This window comes from Medicago truncatula, chromosome 4 (genome assembly GCF_003473485.1).
Source record: "Medicago truncatula cultivar Jemalong A17 chromosome 4, MtrunA17r5.0-ANR, whole genome shotgun sequence".
NCBI classification, from domain to species: domain Eukaryota; kingdom Viridiplantae; phylum Streptophyta; class Magnoliopsida; order Fabales; family Fabaceae; genus Medicago; species Medicago truncatula.
The window spans coordinates 10,766,854-10,791,937 of record NC_053045.1 but is presented as its reverse complement, the minus strand read 5'-3'; the positions used below and the strand labels follow the sequence as shown (position 1 = coordinate 10,791,937).

The following is a 25,084-nucleotide window of genomic DNA, read 5'->3' as shown; positions in this document are numbered from 1 at the left end:
ACTTGTTATGTGTTGAAAATGAAGAGTAACATCTTGATATGTTTATTTAAATGTTGAATTATTACTTTTAAAAATAGTATGTGGGGTTCAGGGTGTTACACTCCCGACTTTCACAGTCTTACTTATTCAGAGTCTGATCCAAATTTCCAGCTTCTCATAAGTTGCAGATGCTCTTGTATATGTTCATAATCTTGTTCTTTCAGAATCAAAACTTGATTTAATACTTTGAATTTTAATATATGGTCGAGCATACTTGAACAACATTGGCATATTCAATTGTTCTTTTTATACTTTGTTATTATCAAAACTTCAGAGGCATTGTATAAAACTCATTTTGGTTTAACATTGTCTTACTCAAAGGTCGTTCAACGCCATCAAACCAAAGATCTCAGGTCCGACATGATTAATTTTGACTAAAAATATATATTATTCATATCGCGCGGTAAATCACATTGAATACAACACAAATATCATGTCACTAAAACTGAAAATGATGAAGCTATGAACAAGTTTACTAGATGCAAGTTAATAGCATAAACCAACAAAATATCAACAAAAGTGACAAAAATAAACTCGTCGAACTACTCTTACATCCGGATATGTAGCATTGATGGTCAAGTCAACATTGATTGAATATGTAATGTGTCAAAGTTGATATCGTCATTTTTTTTTTTTTATTCTTAAATATAAATATAAAATGAAGAAATCACAATAATTAATTATTGAGCTAATTGTCATACCCCAATTTTTGACCTAAGGCAGCACTGACACGTGTCATTTAACTCCGACCGGTCTCAGCCTTTCGAACAAAATTTCGATAGGAAGGTATTTTAAAATACCTCATATTTGGTTCCAAGTCGGACCCTCTTCTCTCAATTTTCAAATTTCATTTAATTTTAGTTTCCATCTTTTATTAACTTTAAATCCGTTTTAAATATTTATCTTTTTATCTCATTTTGATTCACTTTAGTCTTTCTATTTTTTATTCTATTTTACTATTATTATTTTTATTATTGTCAAAATTTTGTCCGATAATATCCAAAGTGAACACAACATATATTAAATACTATTTATATTGTCGAACTAACATAAACCAAAATCTTTTCTTCACGCCCACGCACTTTTATTTTCATTGCTCTGTTAGTTTAATTTTCATTCATTATTCAAAAACGGCAAAAACATCCAAATATCAAAAAATCACAAAAAAATATTTTTATAACAAACCTTGACTTTCAATGAAGTGATCGCTATTTCTATTTTCTTTCTTAATCAAATCTCAAATCAATTTTAATTCTACTTCAAGTCTATTTCCTTCAATCCAAAAAACACAAATCAATTCTCATTTGCCACTTGGCTTTTTATTTCAAACCTTTTTTCAAAAACTAATAAAAAATATAAAACCAATCAAACGTCAATTTCTACCCCGAACTACGAGGTTTTGATCCCTCACGGGTACGTAGGCAGAGGACCTTGTCCTTCCAAATCAACTAAAAAACAATTTTCTTTTTTCTTTTCAATTAAAATCAATTTTCTTTTTCGTTTCAACTCATCTTTCAATTCTATTTTCATCTCTTCAAAAGCAAGCAAGTTTAAGCACAAAAAGTTAAATAAAATCAAGAGGTTCTCATAGAGTACTACGAATATTTAGGGTGCTAATACCTTCCCTAAATATAACCAACCCATGAACCCTAAATCTTTTCAAAATGGGTGGTTTGAAACTTTTTCCCCTTTAAAAAATTTTTTGTTCAGTCGTGAGATAAAAAGTGAGTCAAAAGCTAATCAAATGGCCTTGACCTCCGAAAAATGGCGCGACACTAATCATCATTTTAGTCCTTGACATTAATCATTGATATTTGTAAAAAGGAAATTTAATCTCATTAATTGAAGAATGTAAGACAGTTTATTTAGTTCAATTACCAAAACATATCTTCAGGAAACATCGATCAAAACTAGGGGTGTTCAAAACCGAACGAACCCAATAGAAAAACCGCAAACCAAACCAATCCAAACCGAAACCGCAAAAAACTGCACTTGGTTCGAATGAACTCGGATGACTTTTACACTGAACCGCGCGGTTCGGTTTGGTTTGCGGTTTGCATCTCAAGTACCAAACCAAACCGCAAGAATAATGAATATTACTTAAACATGTACTAGCCCAATTACATAGCTCAAGAATAATCTCATTTGATTAGATTTTTCCATTGTTGCACCATCTGGTTCGATTCTAATTCCTTTCCATCTCTTTCAATTCATTTTCAGTGATGAATTTGTTTCTTTTACTTCTCAATAATTTGTTTCATGCTTATGTTTCTTCTTAATTTTACCTATTTTGATATAAGTTTTACCTAATATTTTATCATATAAACAACAAAATAAAATGTCCTATGTTTATTTTGTAACAAGTTGGCAATATTAGAGTTAATGTAATATTTTTTCATCTCGCGATAAACCGTACAAACCGAACCAATCCAAACCGCATTGGTTTGGTTTGGTTTTGTTTGGATGACTATATAAAAATCAACTGAATCAAACCAAACCGCATGCTTTTTTATCTTGAGGTTTAGATGACTTTTATGCTCAAAACCGAACCAAAACGCACCGCAAACACCCCTAATCAAAACCAAGTCAAAAACCTAATTTTCGTGATCCTTATCTTAACTGATGCATCAACACAAATATAAAACCTTGCGAATTGTGATGCTAATTTTGAAAAGGTAACTAAATTAAATGGCATTCTATAATTGAAGAGACTACATTATCATTTCCATATTTGAGTGAATAATTTGTCCAACTCATTAAACTTTAAGCACCAAAATGATTTTTCAGTTTCTATTAGTACACAAGAATCTTAACGTATATTATGTCAAAAATAAAAAATAAAAATCTTAACCTAAACTTGTTTTGGAAAAATTGTCATATCACGGACATTTTCCAAGTTGAAACTAAAGCTACCACTGAGTCAAGTATATTCCAATGAAATTACAAGTTCGTTAATTTAGTAAATTCGAGATTCAAACATTAATTAATTATTATTTATTTCCACCGTTCAAGACTGAACTTTCATGCACCTTACTGGTATGATAGGGAACAAGTAAAGTATACTCTGTCAAATTTAGTCAACAAACACAAAATAAGAAGTACTAAATCATAACGTTCTTATTCATAATTTGAAGTACAAATGGCACCATTTTCTTTCACACTCTTGTCTTGGCAATAGCATTTGTAAACATAAGATTGAATTGAAGATTTCCAAGAATATATGATCCTTGCTTTGGAAAGTTTATATATCTCTTATTTACTTAAAAGCATGCTTTAAAAACGAGTAGTGCCAACTACGGGAGGGTACTATGGGTGGTGAGGTGGTCCGTAAACTGGTGGCTTCTCGACTGGAGGCTTGTAAACCGGTGGCTTGTAAACTGGAGGTTTCTCAACTGGGGGTTTGTAGACCGGAGGCTTGTACACAGGTGGCTTCTCTACTGGTGGCTTGTAAACTGGAGGTTTGTACACCGGTGGCTTGTAAACTGGAGGCTTCTCTACAGGAGGTTTGTAGACCGGGGGTTTCTCGACTGGGGGCTTGTACACAGGTGGCTTCTCAACTGGTGGCTTATAAACTGGAGGCTTCTCAACAGGTGGCTTGTACACTGGTGGTTTCTCTACTGGTGGCTTGTAGATAGGAGGCTTCTCAACAGGGGGTTTGTAGACCGGGGGTTTCTCAACTGGTGGCTTGTACACTGGCGGTTTCTCTACTGGTGGCTTGTAGACAGGAGGCTTCTCTACAGGGGGTTTGTAGACCGGGGGCTTCTCAACTGGTGGCTTGTACACTGGTGGTTTCTCTACTGGTGGCTTGTAAACAGGTGGCTTCTCTACAGGGGGTTTGTAGACCGGGGGCTTCTCAACTGGTGGCTTGTACACTGGTGGTTTCTCTACAGGTGGCTTATAAACAGGTGGCTTCTCTACAGGTGGTTTGTAGACCGGAGGCTTCTCAACTGGTGGCTTGTACACTGGTGGTTTCTCTACAGGTGGCTTGTAAACAGGTGGCTTCTCTACAGGTGGTTTGTAGACCGGAGGCTTTTCAACTGGTGGCTTGTACACTGGTGGTTTCTCTACTGGTGGCTTGTAAACAGGAGGCTTCTCTACAGGAGGTTTGTAGACGGGGGGCTTCTCAACTGGTGGCTTGTACACTGGTGGTTTCTCTACCGGTGGTTTGTAAACTGGAGGTTTTTCTACCGGTGGCTTATACACAGGTGGCTTCTCAACAGGGGGCTTGTAGACCGGTGGTTGGTAAACCGGAGGCTTGTCATAATTGGCAAGACCCCGAGGGATAGCAAAGAGAGCAAAAAGAAGCAGCACTAAAAAGTTTGAGGAAGCCATGTTAGTGACTTATGAGTTTGGTGCATAAAACACAAGAGTGACTTGCTGCTTTTATACTAGTCGTGATCTTAGTGAAACCACTCAGTCACAGCTGCCTGACTCAATCTTGATAAGGTAATGACTTGGCACTCTCTTATAACAAAAGTCAATGGTTGTTGCTGATTTTCTACATTATTTACCTACGATTTTGTTTTCATATGGTTGCCGGGTCTAAAATTATGTGTGAATTTGAAGGACAAATTGCATAATTTTACAATACACCGACAGGATCAGTAATTAAATATGCCAAAAAAATGTTATTATATAATGTTTCAGTGAGAGTAGTTGCTATCATCATAACTAAACGAAGATCTGGTACAAGATCGTACAATTCTAAAAAATGATGAAAAATAATAGAGACGTGAAACTTGGTTATAAAAATTATTTTTATGATGATGATTGATAGGGTATAGTTGCCATTTATAAAGAAAAACACACACACACATATATATATATATATATATATATATATATATATATATATATATATATATATATATGATTTGCTAGAACACACCCACTAGTTTTTATGTGACACCTTAAGGTGTATTTAACCACTTTTTAGTTATTCACTTGCTAAAATACTCCTTCTAAAAAATAAGTGGGTGTATTCTAGCAAATGCCTATAGGATTTGCTAGAACACACCCACTTGTTTTTTTAGAAGGTGTGTTATAGCAACATACACCTTAAGGTGTATTTATTAACTTTTTAGTTATATCTTGCTAAAACACTCCCACATAAAAACTAGTTGATGTGTTCTAGCAAATCCATATATATATATATATTATCGAAAACAACACAAATTTTGTGTCTAAAACAGAAAGATTGAATTTGTAAACAAACTTACAACATTCAATTCAAGAGTACGACATAATATCTAAAAAATTGACAAAGTTAAAGTGATCGAAATACTAATATATTTAAATATATAATGTTAATAATGAAGTCGGCATTAGTTAAATCAATTATAAGACAAAGCTAATTCATCAATTTCATATAAATAAGTACCAATAACAAAATGAAAAAACCGAACTATACTGCACTAAGAGGGAAACCAAACTACGTCTCAATTTTGGATATATATAAATTATGGGAAATGTTAACTAGTGTTTTGGGCATTGGTTAAGAAATTATAAAAGAAATATAATTTTTGGAAATTGTGTATTTTATTTTTTGAAATTTAAAAAAAATATTGCTTTTAATGTTAACTTTGACATATTTTTTTCATTTTTAATTTCTTAACTAATATCCGGAGTGCTGATTAACATAACCCATAAATTATTGTATTTTAATTTATCCTAACTTTTTCTTAATCTTGCATGTACCCTTTGTCCTTCCACCCACTCCTTTGTCTTGGTGATTACATTGTTTCAACTAAAGATCAATGACTAATTAAGGACAATGAATTTTAACAAATTGTGGACTAAATTGGTAAGGAGTTGCACCAAAAGCATATTCAAGATAAGTGCACCACTTTTGTAGAAATAAATAAAAAATAAAATTCCAATTTTAGAAAATAATTGCATAAGCAAACAAGAACCAAAACGAAAACTACTCCAACTAACCACCCAATTGCACCACTACAACTTTCAAAAAATATTAAAAAATAAAAAAACTCAACGGATCCTCAAGAGTGCTCCCACACCTTACCAAAAGAAAACAAGAGTAACACGCTTACTCTTATTTATTATTATATTTCAATCATCAAACTACTCTATTAACTATAATTAATAAGAGTATTTTAATTAATGAAACATATTTTACCATTAAAATTAAAAATATTAATCATTTTTTTAATAACTGTGTAAAACTATAATTAAGGAATCATCTATATTACATTTGTATCGGCCTTTTGCTAGCTTTTCCCATCGAACAACCTCTTGTCATATTGTCTCCGGCTGATTCACATCTATAGGCGTGCCACCTTCTCTTCGGATACATTGCGCAGCCATTCACTCCTCAAGGAGGGTCGATGCTCGAGCTAAAACCTGATCATTGGTCTCCACCTTCTGTTGCCATAATAAGGTTCTTACGTTTTCAAATGCTCCACAAGATTGTGGCAAAGAGAGAACTTTGAGACGGATTAGGTTGAGACAAGAGACTAAAAATCACAGCATCCATGTTATAGTTTAGCCTTAATGCCTTGTCAATCTTATCCCATAAATTAACCTCTCTCCAAATATGCATAGCACCATGACACTCTAAAAGAATATGAATATTATCTTCAAAATTACTTCTACACAACACACAATCAACGGGACAATGCATGCCTCTACTACTTAGTCAAGCTCTTATGGGAAAATATCCTCTACAAACAAGCCATACTAGATTCTTTATCTTGTGGGGGACTTTATTATCTGCTATCTCACTAACACAAAGTTTATATGCACTTCGCACCGAATACATTCCATTCTTTTCAACTTTCCAAATCAATTTATCTTAATCAACCAACGGATGCAACGGCGTATTTAAGATCATTTGAGCCGTATTTAGATCAAACATATTACATACTATATATAAAGAAAATAGGCTCTTTTGGGCTGAATTTTTCTCCTTCCAATTATACCCTTAAATAAATTTGACTATAAGAATGTTATTTTGTTGGTGTCATTCAAATATATAAGAATTTGTATTATATTTGTTTTTTTTTTAAAGATGTTATATTTGTTATATTGTTTGGTATCTTTGAAGTATAGTTTGTTATAATATGAAAGTGCAAAATATAATTTATCTATGCCTATAATTTTAATCAAAATCAAATCAACTTTAGTCAAAATTGTATAAATCTATTGTTCGTAATTATGAAAACCGAATAAACGGACACGGAATGCCTGTATAAACGCTAGTATAAGATAATCTTTTTTCTTTTTCAAAAGATAGATAGATTGCTTTCTGCACAATGTATTTGTACCAAAAAAATTACACAATATGCATAATTATCGGAAATATGCATAATTATAATGAAGCAAAATTTTAATTTCAAAAAAGTGAAGAAATGGCGGGGTTATGGATGTTCCCACTAACCGTCAAAACCGTTCATAATGCTTAGTGGAAACAAAAATCCCATGAATCCAATCCACATAAAACCTAAACATTAAACCAATAACATACTGCCACGTCACAAAACAACAAAACAAAATCATTACACACCCTCCACGTGGACAAGTGCATGCATTATTCATGCACCCAACCACATAATAACACAACCGTCAAATACATTTCAAATTTAATTTGTCACACCATAAATAAATGAAACGAAAAAGAAACAAATTATGCATTGAAAAAAATGGAAAGAGAATATGAAAGAGGTTACATAAAAAAAGGACCATGGAGTAGTGAAGAAGATGAAGTGTTGTTGAAACATGTTAACAAATATGGTCCTAGAGATTGGAGCTCCATTCGATCCAAAGGTCTTTTGCCAAGAACTGGAAAATCTTGTCGGTTAAGATGGGTTAATAAGCTTAGACCCAACTTGAAAACGTAGTAACAATTTTCTTAACCCTAATTTTAATTATTGTTATACTTAATTTGAACATTGACATTGATTTCATGTTGTGTTGCAACTTTTTGTTTTTAATGTGATGTGTTTGCGTTTGTGTTTGTTTGTATTTTGTGTTTTTTTATGGTACTTGAATTAGACAAATGTTGCTTGTGCATCAAACTTTGGTACGGTGTTTATTGTTCTTTATGTTCAATTGGTAGTTTTTCACACCTTACAAATTTTTGGTGGTAATTTATACTAGTAACGAATTATAGAATCCTCTGTAACACTGACATTTCTGATCGAAAGTGTGATTGATATTTGCCAACAACACATGTGATTACATTCAATTGATATGGTTTTTTAATTATTACCGATGTTAATGTGTCAGTGTAGTGTGTAGTGATTGTGTTTGATTCGATACTTCAAAGGTTGAAACATTGGATATAGTATTGTGACTAAGTTTTATACAAAAAATTAACTGTTTTTGACGGTACATTGTGCATTTGTTTCTATGCATCTGTTTGATTTGAAAAATGTCTTTGCCAAAAATAGTTAGATACAATACAAGAATATTTTACCTTGCAATAAACGTAATAAGAGTTATTCTTTTTAAGGAAGTAATGATATTATTGTCAAGTGTTGGTGTTGGTGTTTGTGTCAATTTGTAAAATAACAATGTCGTTTAATTTAATAGTGTTTGTGTTGGTGTAAGGAAATTGTTGTGTTTTGTTTTGTGATGAAAGTTTGAAATGTGTGATTTCAATTGTAGAGGATGCAAGTTTTCATCAGAGGAAGAAAGGGTGGTGATAGAATTACAGGGGCAATTTGGGAACAAATGGGCCAAAATTGCTACATATTTGGAAGGGAGAACAGACAATGATGTGAAGAACTTTTGGAGTAGCAGGAGAAAAAGGATGGAGAGGAATTATCCAAGGACACCATCACCACCATCAAAGCAACAGAAAAACAAAGGAAAAGCTGTTTCTAATCAAGTAAAAGTTGAAAAGGTTAAGTGAACATGATTTTCTCTTCAAACTTATAAATAAATGAAGTTTCTTTAAATAAGTGAGTCATGTTATTGTCCGCAATCACGAAATCATTCTGAATTGTCCGATTTTATTCTGATAGTGTCCACATTTTGACTTAGCGTATTGAACCTATTTTGCAAATTTGTAATATGAATCATCTGATTAATATTGGAGACTAGAATCGTGTGACAAACAAACGTGAATGCAAGGTTATCTCGATAAACGATAATTTTAGTGAGGGATTTTCAAAATACACTTGATCTATTACATGAAAGATTAGAAAGTATGAACTTAATGATGAAATTGTCTATTTCAGGTTCCTGAATGTGGTTCCAATCAGCTGGAGGAAAATCTTACTTACCCAACTTCTTATATGGCAAACAAAGAAGAGTTCAAGATGATCAACCTTCCAGATTTGACAAAGCCAAACTACCAAAATTTGGAAAGTGAACTTAATGGAATTATTGAGTTTGAGGCCACTCCACTTCACACAGTACCATCATTTGAGTCTTCATCAGCATACAATTTTCCATTACTCCCTGAATCACAGATGGACTTTCCACTATTCCCAGAGTGCCAAGACCTTGTTCAAGATCCCTTTGACCCTAATTTTATGGACATGTTTGAGCAGAAAAAATGTTCAGAAAGTGTGTGGAGCAAGAAGATTGGAACTAAGTTGCCAAGTCTTGGACTTGAAGGAAATTCTCAGAGTACAAGTTCAAACTGCTTCTTTCAGGACATTCCAACTGAGATTTTTGAATACTTTTCTCAGTAATCATTTAACTCTTATTTTACATTTACCATCTTTTCCAAGTATGCTAATGCATGAACTTGTTTCAGGTTTCTTGAATTTACTAAAGAAAAACCTGATAATGCACAATGTGTGACTAGTTGAAGGTCTTATTTAATACCTTCATATTCGAAATATTTCCATTTTTAACTATCAATGAACATGTAAGTCTTATTCATTCTTTCTTTTTTTTCTTCTTAATTACATATGCATAACTTGAGCCCCTCAATAATTACTGAAAAATGAAAACTAGTAGCTGCACAATGAGGGGAGAAATTTATGGAATCTACTTGCATATTCTTCAAATCAAACTTACTTTTCTACACCCCCTTTAGCAACACCCTTGCAATCACACATGTATTAAGTATTGATACATATTGTTCTTAGGTGCACCAAATTGACCTTCAAATATGTGCAATCATGACTACATAAACAATAAACAGATCACATGTCATTATTTTTCCACCAAAAAAATATAATATCACACCACAATAAAAGTACATTAGTGATGAGAGTTTCTGCAAGGAGCAAATAGTAGCTGTACAATACTTTTTGCAATCACCCCTTCACCCCAAAAAAATAAAATCTTAAGAAGACCTAAAAAAATCAGATATACCTTTCACTAAACTGGACCAGTACCCAACATGTTTTCCCAGCATAAACATAGCTGCTATATAATGATCGTCACATCCAGATTGGAAAACATTATTCCAAATCCAATATATCCAAATTGGAAAACATTATTCCAAATCCAATACATCCAAGTCGAAGAATCAAAGGAAAGTAGTATGATCATTCATTTCCAAACTGTCTCATTGGCGTCGGTGAAGACTGCATTATGATGTTCTATGAGCAACTGAACAACCTCGATTGCACCAAAGTCAACTGGCATGCCTTCGTCCAAAGGAATAAGAGAAGATGCATCCATTGCTTCACTCTCGTCTGCAACAGAGAAACAAGAAAATAAGATATATGGTAATCTCCAATCCGCACTATTTCATTGCAGACCAAGTTTTAGTTCAATAGAAGTAAAACAACCAGCTGTTAAACTAACTTTTTTTAGTCTTCCAGAATATTTTGTGATTAGAGTGCAAATGCTGATCATGAGTTAGAATTACAGCTTCATGCAAATTTTAAAATGTTTAGCCACACCCCTTGGAAAGAAGATCCCAAGAGGCTAACATCAGTTAATCATAGAAGTGATTTGTAGCCAAAATATTCTTTCATGAAAACATTCAACAGTTCAACGTCAGTAGGTGTAAGGTTTTTTCAAATCCTTTTAGACAACTTTGGCGCTTCACTAATATCCCACTTTTGACTTTTTATAATTGAAAAACACTAAAGAACTTCAATCTTTTTATTCTACATTGAATTCCCAGCACTAAACAACAAAAGTCTTTTTTCATTACTTGGAGTTGAGTACAGAGATCAATTGAAGCTATCATTAGGAGAAAAAAAAACCAATTTTCGGAAGGGCAATTAAGATCAATCTCTTTTAAATGTTTTCTCTTGGGTATTCTTAGTTCTTTCTACACCCAAAGTTATCCTCCATATGATCAGATCCTATATTGGCCTTCTTTTCAAATTGCCAATATGGAAATACAGGTATAGTGTTCATTGAAGATTATTGAATATCATTATGTTTTCAACGCACAATACAACCTCTACCTCATAAATTATGACTTAGAAGAAGATAGTTGACTTTTCATCACAGCCTACATAATGAATTGTATGTAAATAATCACATGTTTAGGCATCATTTTTCATACCAGCAAGCATGTCCCAAGTAGTTGAACCAGGTTCTGGATTCAAGCTCTGTTTGGAAGGACTTTCTGACATTTGACTCCAGTATTGACGATAAGTTTCAGGTCTACATCCCTTTTGCCACATGATAACAGGTGCCATTTCCATTGCAAGGCTCCGAGAGTCCATCTGAACAAGGTCAACAATGTTTTGCACACTGATCAAAACCAATTTGCATGTAGAATCTAACAAGTAACAAAAGTTTGATTGTTCTTAAGGTCAGCCAATGATGGGAAAATAAAAACAGTAAAGCACCATGATGATCATATTCAGGGGGTGAAGAAGGTCGCTAATTCTGACAAAGCAAGTTATACAACTTGGGAAACAGTGCTAAAATGAGGAGAGAGAGAAAGATTAGAATAGAAGGAAAAGAAAGTTACTGAACACGGAAAATACTTCAAGTTAAAACAAAATTGTAACGTATTAAGGTGCATATACTAGTCAGTGACATAGAACTACCCAAATCAAACAATGAAAACCTACAATAAGACCATTAGAAGAAAGTCTAAATTAAACTAGGAACAAATCCTATCCCATAGAATATACAACAGCAACAACCACGCCTTATCCCACTAAGTGGGGTCGGCTACTTGAATCAAACGACGCCAGTGTTCTATCAAAAACCATGTCTTTCTCCAACTCATTAATCTCTAGATCCTTCTTAATAGTTTCTCTTATAGTTTTTCTAGGTCTCCCCCCCTACCACTAGTCATATGACTCTCCTCCATCTGATCTACTCTCCTTACTAAAAAATTCACAGGTCTTCTCGCTACATGCCCAAACCAACTAAGTTTAGTTTCTGCCATCTTTTCTACTATAGGTTCTACCCCAACTCTCTAATGTTGTCATTTCTAATTCTATCCCATCTAGTCTTACCACACATCCAATCATATGTATGACTTTATAAATAGTTATGACTAGTCAAAGTTACCCTACATTTCAAATAGTATACGACATTTTTCAAATGTTTTACAAGTGGACAATAGTATGCTACATTTACCGTCAATAGTCTTTGATCAAACAACAAAATAATAAGGTGAAACACAAGAAGATTAAAGAATGTTGTGAAAAATATAAAGGTAAGCAGATGGCTAAACACAACTTGAGAAAACAACATGACTCACACAAGTGTCAGACTACAAGTGAGAAAATTAAGTGTACAAAACGGTTCAGAAATCATAACCGTCAAAACCAATTTTGTTAAATACATGACCTAACATATGAAAACAAATCAAATGTCTTAAAAGAAATGAACAATTCAAATGACAATACAGATTTCCAAACAACAAAAGAAATGCATAGATTCAATTTACTTTTGACATGGGTTAAAAGCTAAATACCAAGCAAAAAAAAGTTAATTACTTAATTAGGTTTTAGGAAAGGAAATGTGTATCCAAGAATGACGAGATTTGGGCCAAAAGAATCCACCATACATATTTATTAAATAGTAAAAATAGCGCTCATCCATATACGAAACCCAATCCCACTTCCACGAAGCAATTATTCACACTCACTTACAGAAGTCGCTTACCTTATTGAGAAGTGACTTCTGACTAGCACGGAGCAAAAGTGCGGTTATAAACTCCAGAGTCATATAGTTCACACTGGAAAGCCTCTTAAGTATGTTTCTCATGGAATATATGTTGGTTCGAGCACCTTTGATCTCATTATAAAGCTCCAATGTGGTCAGTGGCTCAGGAAGGCTAGCAAGATAGTATTTTACAAGAGCTGCTACATCAACTGGATTTGAGCCTTCTGGCACCGCAGCAGTTGAATCTGCAACATACAACTTTATAACCAAATATAGCACTGTCTAACTTTAATGATATAATCTATCAATTACTGAAAGAATGATCGATATACCTTGGTTGTATAGGGCAACCAACTGCTGAATAACCTTTTTGTCCCCTTCAGATTTAAAAAGATATGGCAGATTCAATCCTACATATGATTACAACCGTGGAATTACTACAGGATTTGAATTAAACAATCAGAAAAAGAAAGAAACATAGACTGATACATGGATATAGAACCTTACTCTAAAAAAAGCTACCTGAAACTATAAGGTAATCTGCACAATTGACTAGTATCTGAGGAATAGGCTTGCTGCAATCTTGCCTCTGTACAGTAATCTCAATCGGAACTCCAAATACTGAGGTCAAGATGATGAACGGTTAACTACTAGAATGCAGGAAGACACCAATTTTTAATTAAAGTAAAAATCTACATCGAAGAAAAGTATGCTATGCATAACAGTGTGTCAAAATGGAATTCATCGTAAGATCCCTTGTTAGATCAACGGAACTACTTCTACATAGATAACAAAAAACACTGGATAGTTCTACATATTCAGTCCCATTTCCGTCAAATAAATACTCACTTGTTCAATTATGTGGTTTGAGAAACTTACCGTCAGTTTTAGCAACTCCCTACAGAAAAAAAGGAAATAGTAAGAATTTTTTAGAATGATCTATACTGGTAAATAAATGTCACACAATTTTCCAATTGTCATATACCTTTTGCCATCTTTCAATGTCTGTCAAGATAGTCTTACTTTTTTGTGCCGTTATTTTTGCCACCTGAAACAAATGATAACGAGGCCAAATAAAAGAAAGAAAAAATAAAGAATCTGAGCATCAAATTGGAACAACAAAAATATAATTAGTGCTAACTTGGTGTAAGACTAGTAAATAAATGTCACAATTCGCCAAAAATCATTTACACGACCACATTACCTCTTCAACCTTGGATTTCCCCACAACCACCTTTTCTTTTGTTCCTGACAAGCCTCTCCTTAGGAATGCACCAGTTGTAGCAGCAGCAGATATCATTCGGTCTTGCACAGCATGTCTTGTAGACGGCTCCTGAAGACGTGCCCACCGACTTTTGACTATTGTCCCAACTTTTCCCGCCACTTCAGCTACATTACTCTTTGTATCCTTCGTGACCTCGCCAACAAATGTTCCCGCTGATTCCTTAGCTTCTTTAAGCTTGACCCCTACATTGAATTTATATTTGAACAAACATAGACACAAACAACTATCATACAGTAAACAAGAAAAAGAAAAGCAAAAATGTGCACAGATTTAGTGAAAGGTACCTGAGGAAGAAAAGAAACCACTCGCCTTATCTTGCCACTGAGGTGAGATTACAGAAGGCATTGAATCAGAAGCTAGTTACAAAAACAACTCGATAACGGAATCAGTTGAATTGAAACTCGATTCTGTATAGAAATAAAGCGCCATTAAAGACAAGTTAGTTGAGAAGAGTGATTCAAAAAACTATAGTCATCATCATGAATTCACTTAAACAAACTTCTGTTTATAAAATTCATAAAATAAAAGGATTTAAAGAATATGCACTTTCAATATAAACCAGTGACATCACCCAACTTTTGTAAGGGTATTTTGAAATTTATGGTAGGATATGAAAAAACGGTGGTCTCTTATAAGATGTCCGTGGAAAACTGGTTTACACGGACATTATATTGGCCATTAAGATCCTGTTCAAATAAACTATTTAATTAAGCACTTACAGCGTAAGCACACACTTCCATTTAAGTGCTTTTGATTAAGCTATTTCTATAACAAAAACTAAAATATTGTAAAATTGTTTACATATAAGTTATAATTTGTCTTCATAAGCTATCATGAAGAGCTTATGAAGATAAGTTGAAAACTGCTCATAAAAGCAGTTTCCATAAGCTCTCTCAAACACTCTCAAAAGTATTTATGCCTATAGATAAGCTCACATAATTCAATCAAACAATGACCATGTCTGGATAAACAACTTAATTTGCAGCTTACAGCTTAAGCACTTATCATGACAAGTGTGTTTATGATGTATAAGCTACTTCTATAACAAAAACTCAAACAATTTTCATCTACGCAATAAGCCGTAAGCTATCCTGGAGAATTAACAAAAATAAGCTGAAAACAGTTTATGAACATGTCATATAAGCTCTATCAAACAGTCTTATAAGCTCAAATAAGTCAATCTAAACATGCCATAATCTCTAAATAAATCAAAATAAAATAAAATTAGTTATCAATTATCAATATGAATTTCAACAAAATCATCAATCATAAAATTAATAATTTATTTTTTAATTTCAACAAAAAAATAGTCAACCTTGACCATAAAATTAAATTGAAATACAGAAAATATGAACAACAATTGTTAACTAAACTATAACAAATGAATGAATGAAAAAAATTAGAGAGAATCCGATAAAAAAATTGTACCTTGTTCGATTGAGTGGAAAGTAGAGTTAGAGAGAGAAAGAGAAAGAGTGCGACAGAAGAGAAGAAGAGTTTAGAGAGATATGGATTAAGAATAGGACTGCTCTGACAAAGTCGTTAGATCGAATCAAGTAACAACAAAATTATAACGGCACTTCTTTTGTCTTTTAACTCACTTTTTTTTTTTTCTTTCTTATAAACAAAGATTCTTCATTCGCATGTTTAATGTTTGCATCGGCATCCGTTGAAAATTTTATGTGTTTTATATGTATAAACAAATTTTATGTAAATATATGAGAAAACTGATATAATAAAATTGCGGAAACTTGTTAATATATATTGTCAAAATATAAACATTAATATAGTGTTTCTATTGAATAACTTTTTATTTTATATGCAAAACACCGTTCAATGTTTGCACCGCATCTTTTGTAGATTTTTTTAGCACAAATCAAAATGGTATATATATATATATATATATATATATATATATATATATTAACAACAGTGAAGCTCCATGCACAAGGAGTGCAAAGAACACAACCGATCAAAATTTAGAGACACAAAGAAAGAAAAGTCCAACCAAAAATGTTTAAAAGGTTAGTTTTTTTTATATTTTATGTATTATTTGAATGTTAATTAAAAAAATTAAATCACATTAAAAATGATTATCCCACTACAATACAAATAGTATTATCTATAATGTATATAGGGATTTTGGGCTAAATTTTTTAACCTTACATATATTATGCATTGTCCATACCAACTGAGCTAAGCTTACCATGATGAATTTATTATGTATTGAATAAATAAATATTGTATAAATAAATTTGAATTTATTTTCTAATTTTAAATTTATTTTAAGTGCATAAATAAATTAGAACTTATTTTCTAATTTTGAATTTATTTTAAGTTCATAAATAAATTAGAATATAGCAAATAAAATTTAGAATAAAGCGAACAAATAATTTAGAAAATAAATAATTTAGAATAAAGTGAACAAATAATTTAGAGTAAAGTAAACAAAATCATTTAGAATAAAGTAAATAAAATAATTTGAATATTAGTAAATAAATTAAATAAAAGTAGCCACTAACTAGCACAAGGGCATTATAGTATTTTCAGCTGGTTGTGAGCGAAAAGTGCAGGAGGAGAGCAGAAATCGTACATCTTAAGGTGCTTGTATCCTTAAAATTTTATTATTAATTAAAGCTAAGAATAATTTCAAAGATGGGTTCTCTTAACGTGTTGGCTCTAGTGATTCATTTTTTCTAGTATACCCATTGGACTTCCATTGACCCTTTCGTGGACATTAATGACATGGCTCTCAAAATAAATGAAGTATGTACCTGTATCATCCATTTGTACAAGAGTGTGAAGAACTTGATGATCTTTCAATTTAGCCTGAATTATCAATCAGTTGTAGAAATCTTGAACCTTGGTTTGTAATATCAATACTTGGATTCTAAGCCAAGTGCTTATGATACAATTAATTCAATGAAGTATTACTATAGGATCCAAAAGTTCATGAACGATTTTGATTCTCTATTTAATAAATAGATAATCACTTTATTAATAAAAAACCATTCAACTTAGCATGAACAGATAGCTTCATCACACACATCCCAAACAATTGAAAGAAAAACACTCTTCACCTAATAGCACTACCTATATCAGCAAACTGCATATGCCATAGATCAACAAATCTAAATACAAGTATAACAATCACATACTCACTAGAGAGCACTTATCACTTCATCACATTTTTTTAACCACATACTCATTAGAGAGCAAGTAAACAAATTCTTAGAAATCATATTCATCTACGATGAAAAAAAGAAGGCACATTCCTGTATTTTATAATTTGATGACGTGGCAGTCATTAAGTGGGTAAATTTTAAATGATTAAATTTTATAAGGATAATTTGTCAGAATTAACGATTACAGTGACTAATTTTTAAATGACCCTTAATTATAGGGACGAAACACATTAAAGCCCTGTACGTTATAAGTTAATAGTACCTCTTTTCAACATTTTTCAACAAAAAATAATGTACCTCTTTTCAAGAGGTAATATTAAACTTCTAAACAAAATTAAAATTCTAGCTTGAAGGTAATATTTGTTTGATCTGGATAAGCTGGTGCATAAGCTGGCGACGAATCTAAAATTGTGTTAAAACAAACATTCTCATCAATCTTCTTAGAGCTTATGACTTTCACATCCTTCAAGCCATGCCACCAACACTTAGTTTCAGTAGAAATGCAAAAGCAATCGTTCTCTTTTTTTCCCATTAGCGTCTCATAAAAAAACTGTAGTTTTAGATGATAAACAAAATAGAGTTAGAACTCACAAGCCACAGAAAACATTAATTATAAACATTTTGGAGATAAATGCACTTTTACCCCTTTTCATTTGAGCGACTTCCGGTTTACACCCTCTAAAAAAAATTGGATTTCAACATTGTAATTTAGAGATTATTTACTATTTAAACCCTCGTGACATTTGACTGTACAAAACATTGTAAAAGATATTGTAGAATTTTTCAGTTGACTTAAGGTCTTCTTATTTGCTATTTCAAGTGTTCGACTTAAGAGGTTGAAGAATCAATATTAACCTCCTTTAAGTTATCGCAACGCCAAAACTCCAACCTCTTGAAATATCAATCTTTTCAGGCATGTCACAAGAATTTAAAATAAAACTCTCAAGAAAAGGGAATTTCGGAAACAATTCAAGAAACCACTTGTCTATTCAAAAAGTACTCGCCTTAGTGACAATACCCTCAATGAGAAAAACTTGATTGAATAATTCATGATTATTGGATCAATCTTGATAAACCCATCCAAATTGTAAATAACTTAAGGCATCAAATTGTAACGTTAATAATTTATGGGACCAAAATGTAACCAGCAAATAATTTAAAGGATCAAATCATTAATTAAACCTGAATTTTGGTTCTCATTCCCAAAAGATAAACAATATGGTTTGTAATTTAGACTAAATGTGAATAAAAAATTACGATTAAATTGTATGCTTTTTTTTGGACTAGATGAAATGTTGTGCTTGTTAATTTTTTGTTTAACACAATGTTAAGGGAAAAAAAAAAGTTTCATCTATACACCTTATGTTCATAAAGCTAAGTACATGAAGAAGTCTAACTCTATTGTATTTAAATGTTAATCATGTATTAGACCTTTCTTGACATCTCTATGTTGTTGAATGACCAACACAGAACCATGAATATCAAAATCTGAAGAAGCTAAAATATCACCAACTGATCCAAGTTCTGGACATTCCTCCCAATCACTCATATCTATTGTTAGTGAACTATTTCCTCTACCACCCTTTCCAACTATAAACAAAGAGTATATGTCACCAATCTCTTTCAAACATTCAACTGTTTGTCTTCCATTCTTCACAAAATTTTCTACATATCCAATTTTTCCCGAAGCGACATGCCTGTTATAAAAATCAACCATGAAGTTATTGTCAATCTCATCATTCGCAGTCTCTTCCCCGGACAACGACATTAAAATCTCTTTTTCCTTAGATTGTACTCCACTTTTATCAATTTGTTCATTTTCTAATTTAGACGACAACAAAAATCTAATGATTGTCAAGTTAATTCGAGGGCATTTTGAAATGCGTAGGCTCCAAGCAACAGCCTCGCGGTCATCCGGCCCTCCAAAAAAAAGTGTTGCAACATTTTGAATGGTTTCAGATTCTATTAGTTCCGAGAAACCAAATGATGTAGTAAGTCCTCTTTCTATAATTACACCGACAGAACAAGGTGCATGCCTAAGAACCTTCTGATTAGTAATCCTTATACCTTCTTTTCCGCTTTCAAGTTTTCCATCGATTCGTTGATGCTTGTGAAAGGGAAGAAGAATAATCGATACTTGAAGATTTTCTGCTTCGCTGCACACTTCTTCATACAGACTTAGAAAAGAAGAAACTGTCCTTTTTTGTTGGACCAAAATCTTTGTGTCTTCAGTGAAGGTATCTAGGGCATTATTAATGTCCACCACATCATTTCCACCAAAGGCTTCGTCATCATCGCTGATATCGCCATTTTCTTTTTCATGGTATAACAAGTTTGACTTGATTTTCTTCACAAGCTCTATTAAGTGCATTAAATAAGTGGTGGAAGGTGATGTTTTAGAGCCATGTATTGCTAGTATTGTGGCTAGTATCGCAGATACTTGTCGAGGATCATACACACAAGCCAAAATTTTAAGTTCATCTTCCATTTCTTGTGGTTCAATTGTTGTATGGTTGTTTGAAAACATTTTCTCTTCCCCCTTTGCTATAAACGACACAATTATTCCTGATATTATTGTGTTTAATACTATCGATACTAGCAACACATTGTAAGATTCGGCATCAAAACTCTGTAAATGTAAATCAACAAAAGAAGAAACATGAATTAGTACACATTACATACATATTAGATCATTCTAATTCAAAATAGTTGATATTAACAACATAGTCTCAACCCATCAAGTCGGGTTGGCTATCTGGATCAAATTACGCTATAACATTCTATCATAAATCAAGGCGAGAAATGTACTCACAGTGATTTGCTTTGCTGCTGCACCAATGAATAACAAATCAGCATATCCTCTAGTGTTCAACATGAAGCCAAGAAAAATCCCTTCATTTGTAGGAATATGAAGGTAACGACAAACTATAAGAGTTCCGCCGAGTTTGCTACCAATGCTCAACAAGATCAATATGGCTACATTGGCTGTTCGATTCAGTCTTGTAAACACATTTATGAGGTCACATTGTAATCCCAAATATCCAAAGTATACTGGAAGGACAAAGTTATAAATTGAATAACCAAGTTTTTGTAGCAATGTTCTAGCTGTTTTACCTTCCTTAGGAAACAATAATCCAATAATGAAACAACTAATAATACTATTGTAGCCAAAAATTTCTATAACTATTGAGCTAGTTAGAAGCAAAAAAAGTATTAGTAATAGTTCAGTAGCTTTTAGGTATTTTTGGTTTCTATTTCTTGAGTTTAACCAAACGGCTAAGTACTTGTTAATTAGAACCACTATTATTATAGTGATAGCACAATAAAAACCATACAAAATGTGGTATTCTTTTTCCCAACTAACTATCACATTGAAGAACAATAAGCAAGCCATTTCTGTAATCAACGCTGAAGACACCGCGATTCGCCCGATATCGGATGCAGCAAATCGTAACTCCGCCGTCAAACGAATCACCATGGGGGAGCTTGTGTATGATACCATTAGCATAATGGTCATATAAAAGTAATAGTTGGGATTAGTATCATCAGTTAACTCTTGATGCAAATAAAATGAGACAGATAGACCAATTATACCACCCATTAGGGCACCTCCACATGCTACTAAGGTTACCATTTTCCAATGGCGCAATGTGTAGTGAATATTCATTTCCAAGCCAAATAAAAACATGAAATTTATGCGACAAAAGAAGCTCACTACTTGATAGTAATTTATGGAACTGGCTGGAAAGAATGTCTCTTTTATATATGGAATATGAGACATTGGACCTAATATCAACCCAGCCTGTTTCAACAATGCAATATAAACCAATAATTAGTTAATTAATTATAATGAAACTTTCAAATCAATATTTATAGTAACATTAACAATCGAACACAATTAGGGTTTCATGACATCAGGTTAGCGGTCACGATTTTAAATTGTGGTTGCAGTTGCAATTATGTTGCGAACCCCTTTTAATATTGCAGTAAAATGCAAGAAAATATAGTTGATGCATTCAAAATTTTCGTTGCATACCGCAATTTAAAACTATATCTATATCATTTGTAAGTGCGTAACAATTAAATTTTAAATAATTTAGAATATAACGAATGAAGCAAAAAATATATAAAAAAAAAGAAGTGGTTTTATGATTACCAGAATTTGTGCAATGGGTCCAGGTTGGCCCATAGTCCTAAGAACAACGTTGAAGAAGTGTGACACAACAAGAATGCATGACACTTGCATACCCATAGAACTTAGAGGGTTAACAAGATCATCGTTACAAAACATGTCTTGAGCGTCATCCATTGACGACATTGTACTTTTGTTTTGTGTTTGTCAGAAATCAATATGTTAGAGAGGTGATTAATGATATGAAATTCTAAGATCTAACAAAAATAATTTTGCATACGAGGGTCTTCAGGTTCATGTTTCTGATCCTAAAATATTGGTGGAAGAATAGTAATAACAAAACATTTGTCCTTTATGCTCTTTCCTCCTTTACTTTAGCCAAGGCTTACTGCTAATTATTATATTAGTTAATTACTTAATTTTAATAGAAGTAGATGCATCGAAACAAATAGATTGCAACCTATCCAAGAGTGCTTAGATGAGATGGAACGGGTCTCTTATAACTTAACCAAGGTCTTGTGTTCGAATCCAACTTGAGCATGTGGCAGCGTTAAAACTTAAGGAGAGCTTGCCGCCCATTTAAGTTCCATAATACTCGAAGGAATAGTCTCCGCAGTTATGCACGTATCCGATTTACACCCAAAATAAAATAGATTGCAACCTATACGCACACCAAAATAAAATGAAACATTTGTAATTTGAGCTTGATCTTTTTTTTTTTTTTTTTATGTTAAAGATAATTCAATTAACTAAAGGATGACCATAAATCAAATATCAATATTACATAAATATAAGTCGAAGTCTCTTCATACAATTTGGATTATTAAGCTAAATAATGGGCAATTTTATTGGTCTCAGAAAAGAAAAAAAAACCATAAAAACAGACATGAAAATTAGTACACTCCCCATTAATAGATTTTACATAGGTGGGAGATTGTTGATGAGCGTTTAAAGTCAGGGGCACATTAAAAGCATCTGATTCTGTTATAAGATTAAAAAAAAAACATGTTTTTGTAAATTTCAACCCTTCCGCATAGCTAAAACATTTAGTACCTCTAAATTTGGCAATGAAAAGATTTGTCAAATATGAGATTTGGATACAAATGCATAACTAGTTTAATAACTTGTACATATGCACATATGAGATTTGGAGGGTTATCGAATCTGGTAGCTTTCACATGTTCTATGTGATGTTCCAACACCAGACAGAAAATACGAATGATGAATGTAATGTTTAGGAACATCGTGCTAACAGAAATAAATAAAACAATACAAACGTAAAAGACAAGAAAGTAAAGTGCACAGGAGGATTGTTAACCTAGTTCGGTGACAAACACACCTACTCTAGGGCTACCAAGCCAGGAAGGAAATCCACCAGTGTAGTCCTTATTCTAAGTTCTCAGCAAACTCCAAGTTTACAACTCTAGACCTAGGACCTACCCGTCTTGACTTCAACCTAGGAACTCCTAGATCTGAGATCTCATCTCACTTCCGTCAATCAATCACATCCCCTGTGATTATCAGACTACAGCTCAATATTGTGAAGTTATCTTCAAAGACAAACTACCTTCGTGATTCAAAGCTTAGGAGTAGCAACAGCTTACAACTCAATAAAACAGTCCTATGCTTGCATCAAGATAATACAAGAAAGGCTCACAATTAACAAAAACAAAAACTCAGTCCTTATCATGTATCAAAGTGATACAAGAAAAGGCTCACAAATAACAAAGACTCAAAACCCTAAAAACTCTATTCTTGATATGACGACTTGAATGAATAAATTAAGTTTTGCACTCCGCAATATATACTGAAGCAATACGGGCTAAATAGTCTTGTTGGGCTTCAGAACAATGTAGATCCAAAAGTTGATCCACGTAACAAATCAGTAACAAATATAGCAACTCTAAAAAGTAGGAACATCTTTAGGAACTACCAAAACACCACCAAAGATTCCTAAAATATTGTCTATATTTTAGGAACAAATCACTCAGCTGATTCTGGACAAAAACGCGTTACTTGGTTAACAAGAATTAAGGCGTGGATGCCTTAATAAGATAAAGTGTGCGTATAGCTAGGCAAATAAACATGGCACACTGAACCGTGCCAAGATGTTGGAACATCATATCCAACATCATAAATGAATATTTGTTTTAGCAATAATGAGAAGTCAATACACAAATATCCAACAGAATCACTTGTAAATCATGACAAACCTTTTATTTTTTGAGAAAATATATATAAAGAAAATAAAATATTTATAGTATATCAAATAGAAAATTTATTTTGCCAAATCTAAATGTATAAAATTTCAAATATCACCTAAGAAATAGTAAAAATAACTATTCTCACTAAAAATGACTAAAATACCCTTCTAGGCCAAAAATCCACTATAACCAAATCAAATACGCACAAAAACAATTAAATACACATAAACACACATAATAAATAAAATAATTCTAGCTAAAAACGGATTGCTACACGATGCACCAGGCATTATGCGGGAACCTTGACGAAATCTGCGAGCAAGAATTGTTCTTTTCTATCCACCTCCAATTTTGAAATGAGCATATGAAGTAGTCCTATACATCAAAGTGCATTCCCACACGCGTAACTTGATAGCTGATATATGATGAAATTCGAATACCAATAGTAAAGAAAATTAATACTCACCACACAGCCAACATCATATTCATCAAAGGTCAATATCTTCTCATAAGAAAATTCAAAATTAAAGTCATCATGCACAAAAGGGGACGACAAGACATCAAATTTATGGAAAGGAAGGACTTTCTTCCCAAGCTTAAACTTCATGGGAGCGAGGGGTAAACTTAGGAGTAGATATCTTCCTCCCAAACCTATCCTTCATGTGGATACCAAACTTGCCCATATCGACAAAAACCATAGTCACCCAAGATCCGAGAGAAACATTGTAAAAGTCCTTGAGGGCATGCCAACCCGTTGTCAAGTAAATGTGGTCATTGTTCCTCTCGACCAAAACCTCGAACTCATTATAGTTAGAATCCACCAACCTTGCGTAGCGTCCAATTTGGCCCCCAAAGTCATGACCAAAGATTCTTAGCGAAACAACCATGCCCTAATAGTCAATAAAAGAAGAAACAAAATGTTAATAAATGAATTTCGCAACGATGGCAACAACAAATACATGAAGAAAGCATGACTCACGTGTTCAACATCAAACTCAACGACATAGGTTATGTACTTGATACGAAGATCGTTGACGATCTTTTCCAATTCGTACGTTGGATTTGGGTTCAAAGATGCTGGTAACAAAACATAAAGAAATAATCAGTATTAGGAAGATGTAGTATACAATACAGTAAGTATAGCAAAATAAAGGGGTCTCTCATCTCATACCCGTCAAAGCATGGTACGAAAGCAAAGCTTGTATGTCGTTGTTGGCCATGTTTTTGTGCA

General features: G+C 32.9%; 4 protein-coding genes across 4 annotated transcripts; 1 reads left to right on the top strand and 3 right to left on the bottom strand.

Moving 5' to 3' along the window:
• Positions 1 to 3,111: 3,111 nt before the first annotated feature.
• Positions 3,112 to 4,443, bottom strand: LOC25491731 (repetitive proline-rich cell wall protein 2). Its single transcript, XM_013599746.3, has one exon. The coding sequence runs from the start codon at positions 4,369 to 4,371 to the stop codon at positions 3,346 to 3,348; it is 1,026 nt and encodes a 341-aa protein (XP_013455200.2). The 5' UTR covers positions 4,372 to 4,443; the 3' UTR covers positions 3,112 to 3,345.
• Positions 4,444 to 7,697: 3,254 nt separating this feature from the next.
• On the top strand, positions 7,698 to 9,698 carry LOC25491730 (transcription factor DUO1). Its single transcript, XM_013599745.1, has 3 exons — positions 7,698 to 7,891; positions 8,665 to 8,902; positions 9,240 to 9,698. Exons 1-3 carry the CDS (start codon positions 7,698 to 7,700, stop codon positions 9,696 to 9,698), a joined length of 891 nt encoding a protein of 296 aa, XP_013455199.1.
• A 412-nt stretch (positions 9,699 to 10,110) lies between these two features.
• Positions 10,111 to 15,918, bottom strand: LOC25491729 (uncharacterized Rho GTPase-activating protein At5g61530). The gene is made up of 10 exons (XM_013599744.3): positions 15,761 to 15,918; positions 14,617 to 14,739; positions 14,252 to 14,514; positions 14,033 to 14,095; positions 13,927 to 13,945; positions 13,570 to 13,668; positions 13,380 to 13,457; positions 13,048 to 13,292; positions 11,483 to 11,645; positions 10,111 to 10,655 (listed from the first exon to the last, which is right to left on the bottom strand). The coding sequence occupies exons 2-10, from the start codon at positions 14,675 to 14,677 to the stop codon at positions 10,510 to 10,512; spliced, it is 1,137 nt and encodes a 378-aa protein (XP_013455198.1). The 5' UTR covers positions 14,678 to 14,739; positions 15,761 to 15,918; the 3' UTR covers positions 10,111 to 10,509.
• A 3,013-nt stretch (positions 15,919 to 18,931) lies between these two features.
• On the bottom strand, positions 18,932 to 21,835 carry LOC25491728 (cation/H(+) antiporter 2). The gene is made up of 4 exons (XM_024780428.1): positions 21,674 to 21,835; positions 20,882 to 21,319; positions 20,330 to 20,635; positions 18,932 to 20,146 (listed from the first exon to the last, which is right to left on the bottom strand). The coding sequence occupies exons 1-4, from the start codon at positions 21,833 to 21,835 to the stop codon at positions 18,932 to 18,934; spliced, it is 2,121 nt and encodes a 706-aa protein (XP_024636196.1).
• Between the last annotated feature and the right edge of the window lie 3,249 nt (positions 21,836 to 25,084).

Bases quoted from the DNA above. Each gene is read 5' to 3' on its own strand.
- LOC25491731 (XM_013599746.3), bottom strand. From the start codon at position 4,371: ATGGCTTCCTCAAACTTTTTAGTGCTGCTTCTTTTTGCTCTCTTTGCT.
- LOC25491730 (XM_013599745.1), top strand. From the start codon at position 7,698: ATGGAAAGAGAATATGAAAGAGGTTACATAAAAAAAGGACCATGGAGT. The intron at 7,892-8,664 runs GTAGTAACAATT...TTTCAATTGTAG, and splicing joins CTTAGACCCAACTTGAAAAC to AGGATGCAAGTTTTCATCAG. The intron at 8,903-9,239 runs GTTAAGTGAACA...TGTCTATTTCAG, and splicing joins ATCAAGTAAAAGTTGAAAAG to GTTCCTGAATGTGGTTCCAA.
- LOC25491729 (XM_013599744.3), bottom strand. From the start codon at position 14,677: ATGCCTTCTGTAATCTCACCTCAGTGGCAAGATAAGGCGAGTGGTTTC. The intron at 14,096-14,251 runs GTAATGTGGTCG...CATTTGTTTCAG, and splicing joins GGAAATCCAAGGTTGAAGAG to GTGGCAAAAATAACGGCACA. The intron at 13,458-13,569 runs GTAGCTTTTTTT...AATCATATGTAG, and splicing joins AGATTACCTTATAGTTTCAG to GATTGAATCTGCCATATCTT.
- LOC25491728 (XM_024780428.1), bottom strand. From the start codon at position 21,835: ATGTCGTCAATGGATGACGCTCAAGACATGTTTTGTAACGATGATCTT. The intron at 21,320-21,673 runs GTAATCATAAAA...TTGTTGAAACAG, and splicing joins GACCCATTGCACAAATTCTG to GCTGGGTTGATATTAGGTCC. The intron at 20,147-20,329 runs GTGAGTACATTT...TTACATTTACAG, and splicing joins CAGCAGCAAAGCAAATCACT to AGTTTTGATGCCGAATCTTA.